Source organism: Natator depressus, chromosome 4 (genome assembly GCF_965152275.1).
Source record: "Natator depressus isolate rNatDep1 chromosome 4, rNatDep2.hap1, whole genome shotgun sequence".
Classification (NCBI taxonomy): Eukaryota; Metazoa; Chordata; order Testudines; family Cheloniidae; genus Natator; species Natator depressus.
Window position 1 is genome coordinate 19,024,129 of NC_134237.1, and position 18,422 is coordinate 19,042,550.

Sequence of the window (18,422 nt, forward strand, 5' to 3'; positions counted from 1 at the left end):
TGTGGGACCCCACTCGATATGCCCTTCCAGCTTGACTGTGAACCGCTGATAACTACTCTCTGGGAATGGTTTTCCAACCAGTTATATGCACCCACCTTGTAGTAGCTCCATCTAAGTTGTGTTTCCCTAGTTTATTTATTTCTGAAAAGGTCATGCAAGACAGTATCAGAAGCCTTACTAAAGTCAAGATATACCACATCTACTACTTCTATTGAGTAGTACAGTTCTCTGAGTAATCCCATTGACTTTAATGGCATGGCTCACAGGGTAATATACTACTTGATGAAAGGGTAGTCTATGGAAACACAAAAATATGCCTATTTCTAGATTTACAGGCAAGTTCTTCTTTCATTTATATGAATATAAACTGAGAGCAAATCCATTTATTTCAGTGCTTCAGATGTAATCCAGTGTCATTGGAAGAAGAATTTAGCCCGTACCGTGAGGTTTCTGTCTGGTTGGAGTGTTTCCGTAGTAACTTTCACAGTCATGTCCAGGGGCTTTTCAAAGTTATATTTTAAACAGCTGTAGTTCCCTTCTGAATCCTCACCTTATCAGTCTTCACACACCACCATCTGGCTTTCTAGGTGCCCTTTATTTTTCTTGACTGTTGGGAATTTATACCTCAACCAGCACCTCAATTGCTCCAGTCCGTATCACTGTGTTGCTCTGACTTGCAGTGACCTTAGCCTAGACTATATGTTTACCTGATCACATTCTCTCACTTCATTTTCCCCTCTTTCACTGACCTACCACACTCCACTATTTTTCAAGGTAAAGAATTCAAGAGAGAGGGTGCAGCTTGGGCTATAGTATTAGGAATGCAATGGAAATAGGTTGATCAGTTTCTCCTCAGCATCTGTTTTTTAATGGAAATAAAGTTTGAATGGATAGAAAATATTTTCAAAAATGTGATCTATATAATTTCCCACACTATCTCAGCTCTCATTGTAAGGGGCTTTGAGATGTTCAAATGATGTATCATACTGAGATTTCTGACTGAGGTGGAATCATGATCAAGCTAGTAATGATCCTAAAAGCATGTGAATGATCTTGTTAGCAACTCTTACCTTGTACATATGTATTGCTTTTATATTGAGCTGGCAGTAAGCCAAAGACAGAAGTTAACAGATGTCTGTTTAAAGAGACAACCATTTTAAATGATATCTTCTTTGCAAATCTTATTGTTCATTTATAATTCAGAGTAAATATGGTTCCTCCTTTCTTGTTTTGTATCATGGAGGATCTGTCCCCTCCCAGTCCTTCTGTTCTCTCTCCTTGCCATCAAAAGCTCAACATCATCTGACTATCTTACTTCCTGAGTCACCCAGAAGAGTCTGTATGAAGCAACACAACAGTGGCAAGTCATCCAAATGTGACTGGCCTGTGCGGAAATTGACGGCAGCAGTGTGAAGTGTGCAGGTTTCACCTAACATCTGCTAATGAAAAATATATTCTTTTCACATAGACTAATAATATATTAGGGTGACCACTACTCTGTAGGATCTCCTCCTGAATCATGTATATGGCTTTGCAGAGAGCACTCTCAGCCCCTGGTGACTTTGCAGGAAAGGTCAAAAGTGCCTAAGTGACTTAGATGCCCGAGAGCCGTTGACTTTCAGTGAGACTTTAGGCTACTGAGTGCCAAGGTCCCTCTTTTAAAAATGGAACTTAGGAGCCTAAGTCACTAAGTGGCTTAAATTTCAAAATTTTACCCCTACTCTCAGTCTCAAACTCGTGCTGCTCAACCTCCCGGTTCAGCCTCCAGATCTGCAACTTATTACTGGTTGCTTTATTTGAGAGAGGACAAATATGTGCAGAAGTTAATTAGTCCGTGGAGTCCATCATTCTGGTTTGGCTGCCAGCTGCTTTTCTCTACCTTTCCTCAAGTTATATCTTGCAGAATAATGTATCTGAGCTAACTTCACTAGCAAAGCTAACTTTTTGGTTTTGTGTGGGTTTTTTATTTTTTTTTAAAAAAGACTATTCACTTAGCTATTCAAAACCAATTTAATTAGAGACTCTGGCTGCCCTTTACCTCCAGTCATTTAGATTTCCTTGCTTTTTAAAAAGAGGATTCTTCCTCAGTGAAAAGATCTGGGCCAGCATTTCATGCTGCTTGAGGTTTCTATTGTTACATCTTATACATGAAGGATACAAGATTTATGTAGCATATGTGGTGTTGAAGGTTGTCAGGCTCTTTTGTGGGCTTGTAATTCATAATGCCTGTAGGCAGAATGGAAGGGTCTGGATTTGACTGCCAGAGGTTTTCATTATCCGCTTATGGTACAATCTCCTTTCCCAGGTGTTGTGAATTGAATAGTTTGGGCTGGTGCATAGTTTCACATATCTTTCTCTATAACATACAAATCCATTCGTGAAAGGGGAAGGATAGTGGGTGGAATAGTTTTGTGTTTTCAGTGTAAATTCTTTTGGAGGGGAGGATGGAATTTTTCATTACCCTTTATTTCCCCCATTTTTACATCCCTAAAAGGTTCTGAATGGACTCAACTCTTTAGCTACTGAAGTCTGAACACAGACTGTTGTAGCATTGGGCCATTGTTGCTCTTGGGTTTGCCTGGTGGACATTTGTGCAGTGATAATGGTGGGATCCTTCAGGAATTATATCAGGTTCTGTCTTCTCCTCATCAAAATTAAAAAACAGGAATAGTCCTGGTGGCGGAGGTGGGTCAACAGTCCTCGCGTCTCTTCCTAGTTCTGTCACTAACTCAGGAAAATACCTTGAGCAAAGCACATACACCAATATCTTCAAGAATGTCATTCAGTGTGGGTGCCACCGTTTTTGGACACCCAATATGAATATCTAAGGACTCATTTCTCCAGTGGGTGCTATGGCTGGTCAGCAATGCTAATAACCAGGCCCTGGCTATCTCAGACTGAGTATTCAGAATAAGCAGACACTTCTGAACTTTGGCCTTAATCACTCTTCTGTAAAACAGATATAATACCTCTCTCTTTTTAAGGTGTTGCAAAGTACTTTGAGAGCCTTTGCTGACTAGTAATATATACCCAAAGTAAAAAGTATTCTGAATTGTAGGAAACAGTTGAGAGATTTTTGTATTTGTTGAATAGATGGAGATAACACCAGCACATTTTGATAATCGTGAACTGTCAGTCCACCTATCAATAATGAAATCTGATATCATTTGAACTATTTATTTCTTATCTCCTTCAGGTGTAAACAAACAGGAATGCCATTTGTTTCCTGAAATACAGACCCTGCAAATGATCTATGTTTCGATGAAAATGGCCATGTGTGTGCGCGCGCGCGCGTGAGCATGTGTGTGCGCGCACCCACAAACCAAGAACAGATAGAAACAGTACTTCTCAGGATGCCATTTTTTGTCAGGTTTGCACCAGGAATGGATGATGGGATCTTCACTGAACTGCTGTCATATGCAACAACTTGTGTGACAGGGGTTGATGGGATCTTCACTGAACTGCTATCATATGCAACAACTTGTGTGACAGGGGTGTATTAGCTGCAATTGTCTATATGTATTTAACCATCTGTTTCACATGTTGGATGATTGCCTGACAAAGGGACAAACCTGTGAAAGTAAACCTATTTGCCACATTTTGGTTCATACCAACCCTTTGTGAAGACAAATGCGTTTTAAACTAATGTAGTAATAAAGGAACAAAAGTTATAAATTAGCAAAGCCATACTTTCTGCATGAATAGCAGAGATTGTGTTTGGTTAGATAATGCACTTGTTCAATGAATACATCAAAATTGCCAGTGCTAATGTAACCAGAGTAGATAGATTCTTGTACTGGTCCATGAAGAATAATCTTAAAGGATACAATCTGATATCACTATTTGCATTTATCCTCCAGCCTGATCTTTTCATTGTTTTTATTTGTTACATTTCTAGCTCCTTGGAGCAGCTGCTTTGCCTTTTAATATATTTGTAATTTGCGGTCTGCTCCTACTGTACAAATCTATAAATATAATACAGGTGATGCACTGTACAGGCGTACAACTATAATGAAGCTGATGCACTTGTTGATAAACATGTTCTCCAAATTATATAGATTTAAACTGATAGCTTTGCCCACAAGTGAAAATTCCCCATGCACATAAATCACAACAGGAAAAACTCTTAAAACATCTGGGGAAACTCACTCCTGTGCAGAGGGTCAACCACTTAAGTGCTGTTGAAGTCCTCAAAGTTGATTTTGTGTAGGTGCTCTTCTCAGGTGAATTTCACTGCTCATGCATTGAAAAACAGGCACCTGCATGTGCAAAATATCATGCACAAAATTTGAAACCCTGGTCATTTTCATGCCTTTTCTACTGACTGCTTCCATTCACCTGTATGATGGCCGTGTTCTCTGAAGTGAAGGAACACTGGAAAGTCAGAGGATAAGACAACACGGCATGTGTGTGTTGTATCAAGTTTCTGGTATCTTATGCTGAAGACAAATGGTTATATGTGGGCATGCACATGAATATTTCTGCTGTGCACCAGAAGGGCTGATGACGATATGGAGCTATGTTTACAGTCAGACATTAGTTTTCAGTGGAAAACTGGGCCTGACAAATGTAGGTCAGCTAAATCATTTGTTTTATGTGATCATTTTCATTAATAACTGCTTCTCAAGTTGCTTTTAGGCATTGGGTTAAGGACTTCTGGGGTGTGATCATGCAGTCCCTACACAGTCCAAATTCACACAATCATGGAGAAGTTTTGACTGCATACAAGACCTGATTGTACGTTTGAAAATCAAAAAGCAACATAACACAAGAGACTATTAAGAATAGAATGGCAATTGCATGGTGGGACTCAGAGAGGATCATGGTAAATACAGGACACACAACACTGTCAATTTCTTGTCCTTTCCTCTGAAGCATAGGGTGCTGGCCACTGTTGGAAACAAGACACTGACCTAGATGGCCAACAAAATAAACATAACCTTCCACAAAATAAACATAACAGTCTTTTGATGACTCAAACAAAAGGGTGCAGTTGGTTAGGCCCTGACCAAGCCGGTCGTCTTGTGTTAAGACAGGGGAAGAGGCTTTGTTTGGTGTCCAAGCTTTACCCTGAATTGGACTTGTAAGAAGCAGCCAGACCCTATTATCCTGTCTACTTGGCCCTGATTTGACTCCTGGGGGCATGTGTCTAAATTCAGTGCTCCTGTCCCGTCCGAGACATCCTCCTTGGGTAGCATGCACCAAAGCAACAGGTGTGATACACATTATCACCATACACCTTTTCAACTGGAAATGCAAATGTCTCACCTGTTTTATCCTGAGTAGCTCATCCTGTCTCAAATCCCTTTAAACTAATGGTAGTGACAGGAACAAATATGATGACATGCTCATCTGCTCCTACATTGCAGCTAGAAATAGGCCATGTCCAGGGCCGTCCCTAGAGGGGTGCGGGGCCTGGGGCGGAAGTGATGAATCTGTCACTTCTGGGACCAACCCGTCATTTCCGGGACCAACTGCACTGACCAATTGCACTGGTCCACAGGGCCCCCCAAATCACGAGGCCCAGAGCGGTTGCCCCCGATTCGCCGTACCCAAGGGATGGGTTTGGAGTTGGATCCAGATTTGGATTCAAAGCACAGGGTGCTTTGGATCAGTAACTTAGGTTTCAGTTATTATAGAGAGAGGGTCTAACCACAAAGTTTGGATCCAGATAAGAGCTTCCTCAAAGTTTGGGAGTGTTCAGCTGGGCTTTTATCCTGTGGGCTGAAAACATGAAAACTTCTATTGTAGTACTGAGTACTACTCCAGACTACATTACAAGCAATAGCTGGAGGGTGTTATGTGGCTCATAGAGCGCACTATTTCTACTTCCATGCTAAAATGTTAAAGTTGAATAATACAATTGGTTCTCTCTTTCTGAACCCATAATGCGTGCTTGAAGCTGTTTTGCCATTCGTTGATGTTTGCAGGAATCAAAGCTGGCCTTCGGCAGCACGGGATATCTTGTAAAAGGGACTAGTGCTCCTCTTGTTTTTGAATCACCAACTTAGAAGGTGACAGAGTCCTTGATTTCACCTAAATCTCACGCAAAGAGAGGGAGAAAAGTCAAGTGTTGGTGCTTGATTTTCCTATTGCAAGTATAAGACAATTTATGGAACCCCTTCATTGCTACAGTATTCTTGACGTCCATTTCTTCCTCCCACTCTCCGTAAAAATGAGCACAATACCAATTTAAATGATTTTCTGGTGAGTACTGTGGATCCACCAGCCAGTAAGCATGGGTGTTGGGGCTCTGTACATTTCAAGCACTAAGAGTTGGCTTTATATTGTTATGAAGTTGGCTTTATATATGCATCTGATGAAGTGAGCTGTAGCTCACAAAAGCTTATGCTCAAATAAATTGGTTAGTCTCTAAGGTGCCACAAGTACTCCTTTTCTTTTTGCGAATTCAGACTAACACGGCTGCAGCTCTGAAACCTTCTTATAACCTTTAGCCCAGTGGTAAGGGCAGTCACTTAGGATGTGGGAAACCCAGTTTTCGCTTTCTCTTCTGCCTGATGTGAAGAAGGAATTCGAACTTGGGTCTTCCACACTGCAGGAGAGTGCCTTCGCCACAGGGTTCTGGGATATTCTGGTGTGGGTCTCTCTCAAGCTCTACTGTTTAAAGCTGTTCCACTCTGCATAAATAAAGTTATTGGAGCAAGGAGCTTGGGCCTCTTACACCCTGAGTGAGTGCCCTAACTCCCCTGGGCTGTAAATAGAAGCCTAAATCCTGTTGACTTTCAATCAGATTAATGTTCCTAAGTATAGATGAGTGAAATTTTTCAGGTGAGTAATCTGCTGAAAAATACTGTTTTGGTCAACCTGAAACTATTCATGAATTTGACACAAATTTTCTAAATATTTTCAGCCCATTTTTTTCGGGGCTTTGGTATCATTCACAAAACAGTTGGAGGAGGAGATACTGGTGGTAGTGGTAGCCCTGCTGTCGTCATTCATAGTGGTAATTCATTGTCATTCATAATTACAAGAAATAGTCAATGGTTGAGAGAAAGAGGGGGAGAGAGAGAGTGAAAATGAGACTGATTCTAAGTGCCTATATCACCTTTGAAAATTACTTGAGTCTTGTTACGCTGAGCAGAACAATGTCTAAATACCCTTACAAAGCTGGGCCTAAGTACTATTTTCGAAATTGACCGAGGCTTCAAAGTCATGTAAGCACTTTAAAAAATCTAAAGCTATAGCAACATATGTTCTTCTATAGTAAAGCTTGTCTTTCTCTCTCTTGGTCTCTTTATAGTAAAACCTGTGTTTATTTTTTGGTCTAGGAATCTTTTCAAATGTGTATATACATAAATGACATTCAGGCAGAATTTTGTGGTCTAATATTGGGCAATGTCTGTACCCCACAATTAAGAGGCATTTCCCAAATAATCTCTGCCTGGCAAAAGACCTTGGTACAGGCACAAAGTATTGGTCTTTGTCTCGTAAGAGAGAACTGTATGAGCAAGTACAATTCCTAAATATTTATGGAGGTGTGTAGGAGGCAAGTGTAAGGGTGAAGATGCTGGCATGAGGCAAAAAGAAAGGCAGGAAAGAGGTATATAATAATAGCATTTGTATGGGGTTTTCACAGCTAGAAATGGCTGTGCAAACATGAACAAATGTAACATAAAATAGAGGAATTATATTACTTTACATGTGACTGCTAGGATGACATAACAGATATTCCCTCCTTCTCTCAGATATGTAAAGGAAACCTTTGTGGCTTTTAACCAAGTGAAATGTTAATTCCATGAATTCAAATTCATTTTTTCCTGGGCAGAGGACTGAAACGCCAGCTACAAAGCAATGGCACTGATTAGCTGGCTTCCTCAGTGGAAAGACATACCTCTCGGCTTTTAAAAACATTGACTACACTGTCTCCAAAATACGAACGTGGAAATCTCAGTGTCAGTGTGGCTAATATTTTATACGATCGAGGCAATGACAATTTCCAATTAAATAGTTGAATACCCAAATTTGCTGATATTTAACTTTTTTAACTGAGAAGGGATCATCTTAGTTCCGTGATCAAAGTAGCAGGAAATGAATCAACATTAAACATAATTAGCATTAAATATGACAAAAATATATACACTGACTTTTTTATTTAAAAAGATTTGAGCTGTAAACTTAATGTTTACAGTGTTTTCCTTTGGACAAGAGTAATGTGCTGTTGCTTTTGCTGTTACTTGGCTCTTACCTTATAGGCATATACACAAACACTATAAAATAACAGTTTCAGTAGAGATGGGTTGAACTAAAACATTCACCAGTAGGTGCTCCTACTCCAAACACCCACACATCAGTAGATACACCAGTTTTCCTCTGTATCCACACTACTACAGGTCTGACCTCTGTAATGCATATCACTGCGTTGGCCAATTAGTACTTTCAGTGATACCATGTCATTTCCAGACTTGGTACTTTGCTGAGGGCAGTATTTACTGTAAGAATGAGATGAATTTAACGTGTAATGTAAGTAGCAAACAATCCCATCTCCTTCCCTCCTCCACCCCAATAGCCACAAGCCTCACTCTTTCCAGAGCCTGCTTGCTCCTTCATTTTTGAACAGTCCTGTTTCCCCACTGCAGTGTTTGCATTGGATTCTTCTCTCCTTTTAAATAAAGGCCGTTCTGTCTCTACCCATCCTTCAGGATGTCAGTTAAATAGCAGTTCCAATTTGATTTGTCCAGGGGCCACTTAATTTCAGCAGGGTTTTGTTTCTTCTCAGCTGTTGTCAAACTAAAATTTCTTTTGCTGTCTCTGGGCATATTTTTTAGCCATTATAATTTGTAACACACCATCCCATTGGGAAATTTTACACCAAGTGTGGAAAGCCTGACTGTGACCCTGAACTGCTGTACAAAAGATGAAGGAAGAATTCCTGTTGTTTTCATTTTGTGAGAGAGCAGACTGTCCAGTTACATTCTCAGCGGTGCATTATTCAAGAAACCTGGTGACATCCCTGCTCGGATGAACTTTGCTATCACACTTTGATCAGAAAGAGTAACACCAAAATTATTTCTATATGTACAGCAATGATCTTCTGAGATTGTGCCTGCCAGCTCTAATCCATTCATATGTTAATGAAGTCAGCAAACATTAAGTGTTCACAATACAGCATGTACACATCAAATTGTCCTTCTGAGGGGAGGGGAATGGTGACTCTTACTCCATATACTGTATGACACATGATAAACAAGATCAAGAGGCTTTGCAGTGTCTTCAGACCTTCCGAGGCTGCCTATCCTAATGGTTAGGGTAGGGATCTGGGAATCAGGACATCTAGTTTCTGTTCCTGATGCTGCCTCTGACTTGTTCTCTGACCTTTGGCAAATCAATTAACTGCTCTATGCTTCAGTTCGCCAGACTTTGCAGCTGTTCTGAATTTCCCCCACTGGCCATCCCATGTGAGACTGAAATATTTTTCTGCATGTCATTTGGACCTCCAGTTACTAGGTCTTATCGTTCTGGCAGCTTTGTATGTGGCTGAAGCTGCTTCTTCAGGCTCTCACTGCCAATGTCCTGCTGTATGTATTTTCGTTCAGCATAGTGGGTTATATAGAACAAGTAATTTGAGCGAAGCCTAGAGAGCAGGAGGAAGATGAGGTAACCATCAGTTCCCACTGCCTCAATTGCCCCTCCCCTCTTCTAAACACAGAAGAAGTATCTGCCCTACCCCACAGTTAAATATTATATAATGAGGGAGGTGGGTAAAGAACATGAGATAGGATGGGAGTGGGGAGATGGATGCCCCCTATCCAACCAATAATAATCAAAAGCAGACCAGGAGTAGTTGTTCCTCTGTAAATTCCTCTTCAAGGTCCAGAAAATCCTCCTTTGTGGTGGGACAGTTTGTAGTCAACATTGACTCAGGGAGTGCATGTCACATGCTCTACAAATCATACTTGCAAAGAGTTATATAGGTAAGTTTTTAGCAGTTTTGCTAGTCATCTACAAACAGAGCCCCTCTTAAAAAGAACAGGAGTACTTGTGGCACCTTAGAGACTAACAAATTTATTAGAGCATAAGCTTTCGTGGGCTACAACCCACTTCATCGGATGCATTGAATGGAACATATAGTAAGAAGATAGATATATACATACAGAGAAGGTGGAAGTTGCCATACAAACTGTAAGAGGCTAATTAATTAAGATGAGCTATTATCAGCAGGAGAAAAAAACTTTTGTAGTGATAATCAAGATGGCCCATTTAGACAGTTGACAAGAAGGTGTGAGGATACTTAACATGGGGAAATAGATTCAATAGGTGTAATGACCCAGCCGCTCCCAGTCTCTATTCAAACGCAAGTTAATGGTATCGAGTTTGCATATTAATTCAAGCTCAGCAGTGTCTCGTTGGAGTCTGTTTTTTGAAGCTTTTCTGTTGCAGAATTGCCACCCTTAAGTCTTTTACTGAGTAGCCAGAGAGGTTGAAGTTTTCTCCAACCAGTTTTTGAATGTTATGATTCCTGATGTCAGCTCCTCTTGACTCATACCAGTGCAGTGGAGGTAGCAAGTGACAGAGAGACCTGTGGTGTGTGCTTTCTAGTGGTCAGAAAACTCTCTGTAACCAATTAGGCACATTTAGTCCCACCTGGTTGTAGCCCCTACCAGGGTCACAGTGCTGAAAAACAAACATTTGTCTTTTGAATTTTAAAAAAAGAAGGACCCGGTGGAAAGGACAGCAAAAGTTAACCTACATAATCATAATCATCAGGGCAAATCCCAAAAGGATGTAGCTTCCTTTCACGCTGCAGGCCACCTGGATCAATCTCTAGCTTGGTCTGGCTGGATGTACTCCTGTTCTTTTTGCGGATACAGACTAACATGACTGCTACTCTGAAACCGGTCTGTTATTGGCAGTCTGACCAATGTGATCAGCCATGTGATTGCTGACCATCTAGTGGCATTCCTTGGTAAACACACTTGTAGTTGACTTGTTTTCCATCTTAATAATATGTCTCTATCAAGAGAGCCTCTGAAGCAAAACCATTGCTGCTGAAGGCAATTGGTAGGATCAGTTATGAATATCCCCAGTGTTGATTTTTGCCAAGCCACTTAATATGGAGCAACTGACGAAGACAATGAGAATCAAAAATATCAATCCATTGCTTTTCAGCCTTCCTCAGTGCCTGTGTTGCACAGCTGTACGGTAGAGCTGGTATAACCATAGTTCTACAGATCAACAGCTTTGTAGTGAGCTTCATCATGATGTCCCTGCAACAGTTGCTTGATGGGTCTCTAGGATTTTTCCCAAGTTTTTGACAGTTGCCACTTGTTCAGTATTCTGTCCAGACAGGTTAATACTGAGCTGGCTGTAATCTAAAAATGGATAGTAATGGACAAGGAATTAATTTTCTCTAGAATAATAACCAGACCAATGTATGCTGCTTATTGCCTAACCAGATTGGTCACCACCTGCAGCAATTACAGTTGGTTACAAACTGTAACCAAACAGTTACAGCTAAGGTGAGCACGGCACCATTCAGGAGGAGCATCCAAAGGGCAGTTCCTTGGATCCTGAGCTCATTCTATGCCGGGTTGGTCTCTGGCTGTCAAGAGCCTGACATGGCAGTTGAGGACCAGCAAGGATGTAGGATCTGGTACTGTATCTAACTGAAAAGGCAGGTGGTGTTTTAAGAACTTGGAATGTAATTACTAAAACCGTGAAAAATTTCATCTAGAACCACGAATGGACCTGAAACCAGCTGGTTTCTAGACAAACCTGTCAACGATGGCTCACGCTCATGAAAATGTGGTGGACTGGGACTTGGTGCTGTTTGGGCCCATCCTCTCTCCAGGCATTTTGTGGCTAATAAGTGCTACATTTTATGAGAAATGCCTGTTTAATATACAGATAACTGGCTGGTGGAGAGCGAATGTTTCTCCGCTATCACTGTCAGGTGGAAACAGTAACGCTCCCCCAACCCTCCGGAAAAGAAAAGGGAACGGTCTAAAGACCCTAGGGAGAAGGTTGCATGCCCCATTAGGCAGAGGGAAAAGGGAGTGAAGTATGACCAGCAGTGGTCAGTAGAGATTGGGTCTGTGACATTGAGAAAAAGAGCAGCTGGTGAATGTGTGGGAGCATTTCTTAGCTGTATATTCTTTACAACCCCATATCTCCAGGCAAACCCAAGAGGGTTCACTAATAGACAGCCCCAATGAATGGAGTGTACAGGATTTGTTCAGATCTAGTAATTACCTAAATTGGAACTTGGCCAGGACAATCGGGCAGATTCTTTCAGAAAACACAAGTTTTATGTTTCATTCAGAAGATGGGTTTTTAGGAATACTCTTATTTTGTTTATTTAGAAAATGCCATGGCTTTCTGCCTCATGTCTCACAATGGCAAGACAGAGTTGGTTATCTTGAGATAATCCCATACTTGGTCATGTGTTGTTTATGTACTCTTTGCACCTCTCTGCTGTCTGTCAGTGCCAACACCTGATATTCCTGCAGTTTATTTTTATGATGGTGCTGAAGCAGCTGTGAAAACAACTAGCGTGAGTAAGCCAACTGTTGGATTTCTGATTCAAAATCTGGATTGTAGTTTTCAGGTTTGGAGAGTAAAGGAGAAATGTAGAACAATAAAACCCTTTGTAAATTTAGTCTCTTGGGATTGCATGTAATGGTTCAATTGCCAAAAACAAGTCAGCTGACTCGCATTTCTACTAATTTCATGCAAGAAAATGGTTTGAAGAGTGAGGGAATTGGGGGGAAGCAACTCATTTTGTATTACACTCTTTCAGGGATGTAGCCGTCAATATATTTTTAAACAAAAAGAATATATCATACCAATGAATATTTTACCTGAAAGGATGTTCTCTCTTTTTTTTTTTAAAAAAAGAACATTGTTTACTCCCAAGCACCTCATTTACTTGAGTATTATGTGAATAATTTAATGTGTACATGATATCTAGCAAAAACACACAGATCAATAAACATTCTTCGTGGCTAGCTAACTGAAATCCATATACCTACTGCATGTACATTGGTGTCAGTGCCAATGTAGCCAGGTGGTCACCTGCTCTGGCCTTAGAGGGCTTAAAACAGCCCAGGAGAGGGCTGTGGCTGGGAGCTAGCAGTTCCCAGGCTGATTGGAGAAGTAGGCTCAGCGGTGGCCACACCCCAATCAGGGCTCAGCGGGCCCTTATAAGAGGGCAGCGGGCCAGGAGCAGACAGAGTTTCCTCTAGCTGTAGAGTGAGACAGGTCTGGCTGCTGGGGAGTGAACTAGGGTACCTGAGGTGAAGCAGGGCTGGTTTTATTCTCTGACTTCTGATTTATTTGATGATCCATTTCTTAACTTGCTAAAAAGCAAAACAGGTGCCTTTGTGATGACTGACTTGTCTTTGTCCTAGTCATGGCACTGTATATTACTGTATTAGTAAAGGGTTTGCCCTTTTATATAAGGGGCTGTATGGGATTTGATCTCATTTTAGGCTGTTTCAGTACATGTGGTTTTGCATCCTTGAGTTTCACTTGATAATTTGGGTGTATTTGAACCCAGTACATTGAAGGTTGGAAAAAATAAGCTTCACGAGTTTGTTCAACTCCATGCATTGCATCTGGGTTAATGAGGAATTATTTGACCTTGAAAGCTTATCACAAGCATATATATGGTACATGCAAAATCAGTCTAGAAGATTCATGCCTATCCAGACACTGGAAAGTATGGTTTTAAGTTTTGACAAAGGTGTTGCAGGCTTTGAAAGAGTTTTACATGAAACTTTTTTCTAGGTTCATGTCTATGTTCAAGCCCCAAAGTAGTCAAGTTTTTCATGACTTAAGGTTTAACTACAAAAGTTCTGCACTAATTGGAACATTTGATTACCACCCTCCTTCCCCCCCCCACACACTCCCTCCTCTCCTTCCTTCCAGTAGGGGATCTATTACATTATGTGGTAAACCTAGCAACAATTCTATTTTCTGTGTACTACACCTTTACATGTAAGAAGCCTTTCTTTGTTCGGGGGAAGGCTTTGATGGAACAGAGGACCTTATAGCGTGAGACACGCTCATCTTTCTCTGTCATGGAGACTTTATGTTGGTTCTTTTTTGTTGCTTCCCTTTAAACTAAAATAAGGGCTTGTCAACACAGGGAATTATTCTGGAAAAGCTATTGTGCTTTAAACTCACATCTTCCCTTAATCCAAATGAACTGTCGAGTGTGAATAAGTCCTAAATCATCTAGATTGAAGGGGCATGCTTTGCTTGTTGTGAATGGAAATATATATCACGTTGTACCTGAAAAGTTGTTTTGTTTCTCTCCCTGCTTATTTGCTGTTTAACATGGAATTTACTTTTCATGAAACTTTGGAAACCGGATTATACTCTCCCAGCTGACTGACACTGGCATGAAAATAAACAGGTGGATAGTAAAAGCTCTTGTAGGGCATTTTTGTTGTTGGGGCTTATTTGTTTTCTAGCTATGTTGAAAATTGGCAGGCTGCTACTTCTGCCCCCTCCCCCAAAAAGAGAATAATGTGGTTTCCTTTCTTTTCTTTTCCCCCTTTGTTGTCTAAACAGGAGAGTCTGTCGGCCTCATTATGGATGAGAACAATGGCTCTGCAGAGAGTCCCCGGCTAAGCCAAGGACGGCACAATGCCATTAAGTGTGGGTGGCTGCGGAAGCAAGGAGGCTTTGTCAAGACTTGGCACACACGCTGGTTTGTTCTCAAGGGGGACCAGCTTTATTATTTCAAAGATGAAGATGAAACCAAACCTTTGGTAAGCAGGGGGAGCAGGAGGGTGGGAGGTGAGATAGGGAACTGAAAGAACAGTGGCAGAATTTGATGCAAATGGAAGAAACAGGCACCCCAATCTGGGTTGCCTTGTTTGGTTTTTGTTTAGAGGGCTGGCTTAGGCATTTGGCACACAAAACGGTACTTGTCTTATTTAAATAAATATATGGCTTCCCTCAGATGCTTGGGTCCCAGAGGGTTTGTCTGTGCTGCAATAAAATACCACGGCTGGCCTGTGTCGGCTGACTTGGCCTTGCAGGGCTCGGGCTGCAGGGCTGTAAAATTACAGGATAGATCTCCTGGGAGTCTAGGTCCCAGAGCCCAGGCTCTGACCCAAGCTTGAATATCTACACTGCAATTTTATAGACCCACAGCCCAAGCCCGAGTCAGCTGACATAGGCTAGCCATGGGTGTTTTGTTGCGGTGTAGACATACCCTAAGACAGATTTTCTTCCTCAGACCATTTTAAAAGTTGCCTACTGTGAGACAAGTCGCAGTAGCAAATTCCTGCTTTTTTCAAATCAATGAAAGGTGCTTATTTGAGATAAGGTGGATAAGTAAACTATTGTGTATGTAGCTTGCTTGTTACTTAAAGGAGTAGCCATATGGATTTCTCCAGCCTTCAGAGTCACAATCATACAACATGTAAACTCACATTTACCAACATCCATAATGTATAATAAACTGCTGTCTGGAATATGCTCAAAATTTACTGTTCCTTAATGGTCATTTATTTTCCTATTTACGTACTTCTTTTATAGGCCTGTTTTATGGCTACAAACCTCCAAAGTGCCATAAGAAAAGAGTAAATAACTCTGCCTCCCTCCCAGCTCAGGGCAAACCCGGGCATCTGTGATATTAAGTTATTGCAGACAGAAGAACAATGTTGTAGTATATATGGTCTTAATTTTCTGAGGCCCTGAGCACCTCCCAGCTCCCTCTGCCTTGAGATCGAGTTCTATATGATGAGCACTTCTGTTAATTATGTCCCACATTTATACATATAGACATATACACCTACGCTCATATTTTTCACACACATGGTCTAATGCTTAAGATCAGTTTAAATACAGTGTGTGTTTATATAGATTTTTTCATAGTGTGTTATCGTTAATTCAAAGGTCAGTACTGACCATCATCTAGTCTGGCATCCTGTATTACATGGGCTATAGAATTTCACCAGTAATTCCTACATCAACCCCATAACTTGGGTTAGAACTAGAGCATATCTTTCAGAGAGACAGCCAGCCTTGATTCAGGTGTTCTAAAGGAAGTTTCCTGTTGTATAAACCTCAAGAAATGTAAGGTTTAAGTTAAGGCCCATAGTGCAGCAGTTTATTCTCCTTAAATAACCCTTGGTTTCTAATTTGTTTAATTTACACATTTTAGTTATTTCATATTTCACTAAATACCCTTTTAAAATTCATATTTACAACCTCTCTGTATATCTTTCACTATACGCATTTTGAGATTTTAAATACAAGTTGCATCTCCTATTGACCTTTGTGCGTTTCTGGAAGGCAAACAAGAAACCATTTAATGAAATTGCTACAAACTGAATGATGTTTAAGGGAAGTAAGCTATTCTGTGCCTGAATACAAATCTTAATAATCTGTCTTCCCTAGTTAGTTACTTTTCTCCATCAGACCCTGTCTTGCATAGTTCTTTGTTTTGATGCACCACTTAAATGAGCAGCCTGATTCTGCACTTGTTTATACTTTCCGAATGAAAATGCAAAAGCAACTTCCAAACAGATATACAGAATCTTCTTCTTGTCTTTTCTTTCTCCCATTTTGAGGTTCCCTCCATGACTTCTGTGACCATTCAGTATTTGGTTTTGACTCTCTCTCTGAGGATGGAAAAATTACTCCCGTGAACTCGTCTAACTTAATTTCTCCTAGGTTACGTTATATTTTACGGCACCTTAGAGACTAACCAATTTATTTGAGCATAAGCGTTCGTGAGCTACAGCTCACTTCATCGGATGCATACTTATGCTCAAATAAATTGGTTAGTCTCTAAGGTGCCACAAGTACTCCTTTTCTTTTTGCGAATACAGACTAACACGGCTGTTACTCTGAAACCTGTTATATTTTATTGCATCTTAAATGATCGCAGGCTCCCTGGGTGCTGAGCACTGTCAATAAACCTTTTGTGCAGTCAGCAGATGGTTGTGTGTATCAGGAAGAATTACAATATTTGTTTAGAAAGAAACAAAAATTTATAGTTGGTCAAAGGAAAGGAGAGGTTGAGGAATAACTGCCAATGTAACGATTTGGCCAGGCCTAGAAGTAGCAAACTGATACCAAATTCTTGAGTCAGAGTATTAGCCAGCTTGCTAAAGTAATTGCATTAGCCAGAATTTTCAAACTTTGGTGTCTAAATTTAGACTTTTCACTGCATATGTAGCCATCTAAATAAAAATGGCCTGACTTTCATAGGTGTTCAGCACGCTCACCTCAGTAGTTAGGGCACTAGCTTGTGAGTCAGAAGACACAAATTCAGTTCCCTGTTTTGCCCCAGACTCTTCGTGTGTGACTTCGGATGAGTCACTTGGTCGCTCTGGGCCTCAATTCTCCATTTGTCAAATGGGAATAATAGCACTGCCTTACCTTACAGGTGTGCTGTCAGGATAAATACATTGAAGATAGTGAGATGCTCAGATACCATGACGGAGGGACCACATAATTACCTAAGGAGAGCTAGACTTAAGTGAGAACTATAAATGCTCAGTTGTTCTGAAAATCAAACCACTTAGGCAGATGCCTAAAGGTAGGCTCCAAAATCTGTTTAGGCATTCATGTCTGAAAATTCTGGCCACTTGACCAGATCCTCAGCCAGTGTACATCAGCATTGTTCCACTGATTCCACTGGATCTGTGCAAATGCACCCTATCCCAGGATCTAGTCCCCTATCTTCAACACACAGTTAGTGAGCCATAAGAAGTCAGTATATTTGGCCGTATCATTTATTGTTCTGTCAGTATACCATTGTTTAGAATTTGCTATCTGAAGTCATTTTAATCTGTGTAGACCAACCAAAGTGTTATATCATGTAGCAAAATCCAAGTAGTCTCAAGCATGGCTAATTCTAGATACTCACTGATCTAATTTCTATAATAAGCTCCTCTTTCTTATAAAGAGACCAGTCCTGCAAATCCCACCCCTCTAGAACTACAGCTGACTTTTCTCACCCAGAGCATACAATATTTTTGAGTGAGCCAGGGCTACATTCTAAGGAGAGTGTTGCTATTTAAACGTAAGAAAAAATGGTGCCATATTGTATTCACAGTTACATTTGCATAAATATAATAAGCTAGTGAAGAGAGGTGAAGTCTTATTACATGTAGACTTTTCACACTTACAGGCAGTCAATAATTACTCTTTTATGATGCAAAATTTAAAGGACTCTCTGACAACAAAATATATTTAGAAATAAGGACACTTTAGTGTTCTCTACATTTATTCCCTTTATTCACTGATAAAATAAGAAAAACTGGATTTTCTTCTGTACCTGTTTTGTAGAACTGAAGTCCTAAAAAGGTCATGCCTTTACACGATCATCTAAAAAACACTAACCACAATATTTCAGGACACAGAGCTTTACTGGGCTGCTAGCTGAAGGCAGTAATAGTTGTGATAAGGCCACACAGCTTTACATGGGCAGTTATTCA

General features: G+C 40.6%; 1 protein-coding gene across 3 annotated transcripts in view; it reads left to right on the forward strand.

Moving 5' to 3' along the window:
* The window catches only part of ARHGAP24 (Rho GTPase activating protein 24), a 316,434-nt gene that overhangs the window by 19,042 nt on the left and 278,970 nt on the right, over positions 1–18,422 (forward strand). For 2 of the 3 annotated variants that reach the window (XM_074950525.1, XM_074950524.1), the window contains exon 2: positions 14,536–14,735. The exons of the other annotated variant lie outside the window; for it this stretch is intronic. In XM_074950525.1, the coding sequence (XP_074806626.1) occupies positions 14,536–14,735 (200 nt within the window). The remainder of the gene's footprint in view (positions 1–14,535; positions 14,736–18,422) is intronic. 3 annotated transcript variants of the gene reach the window in all.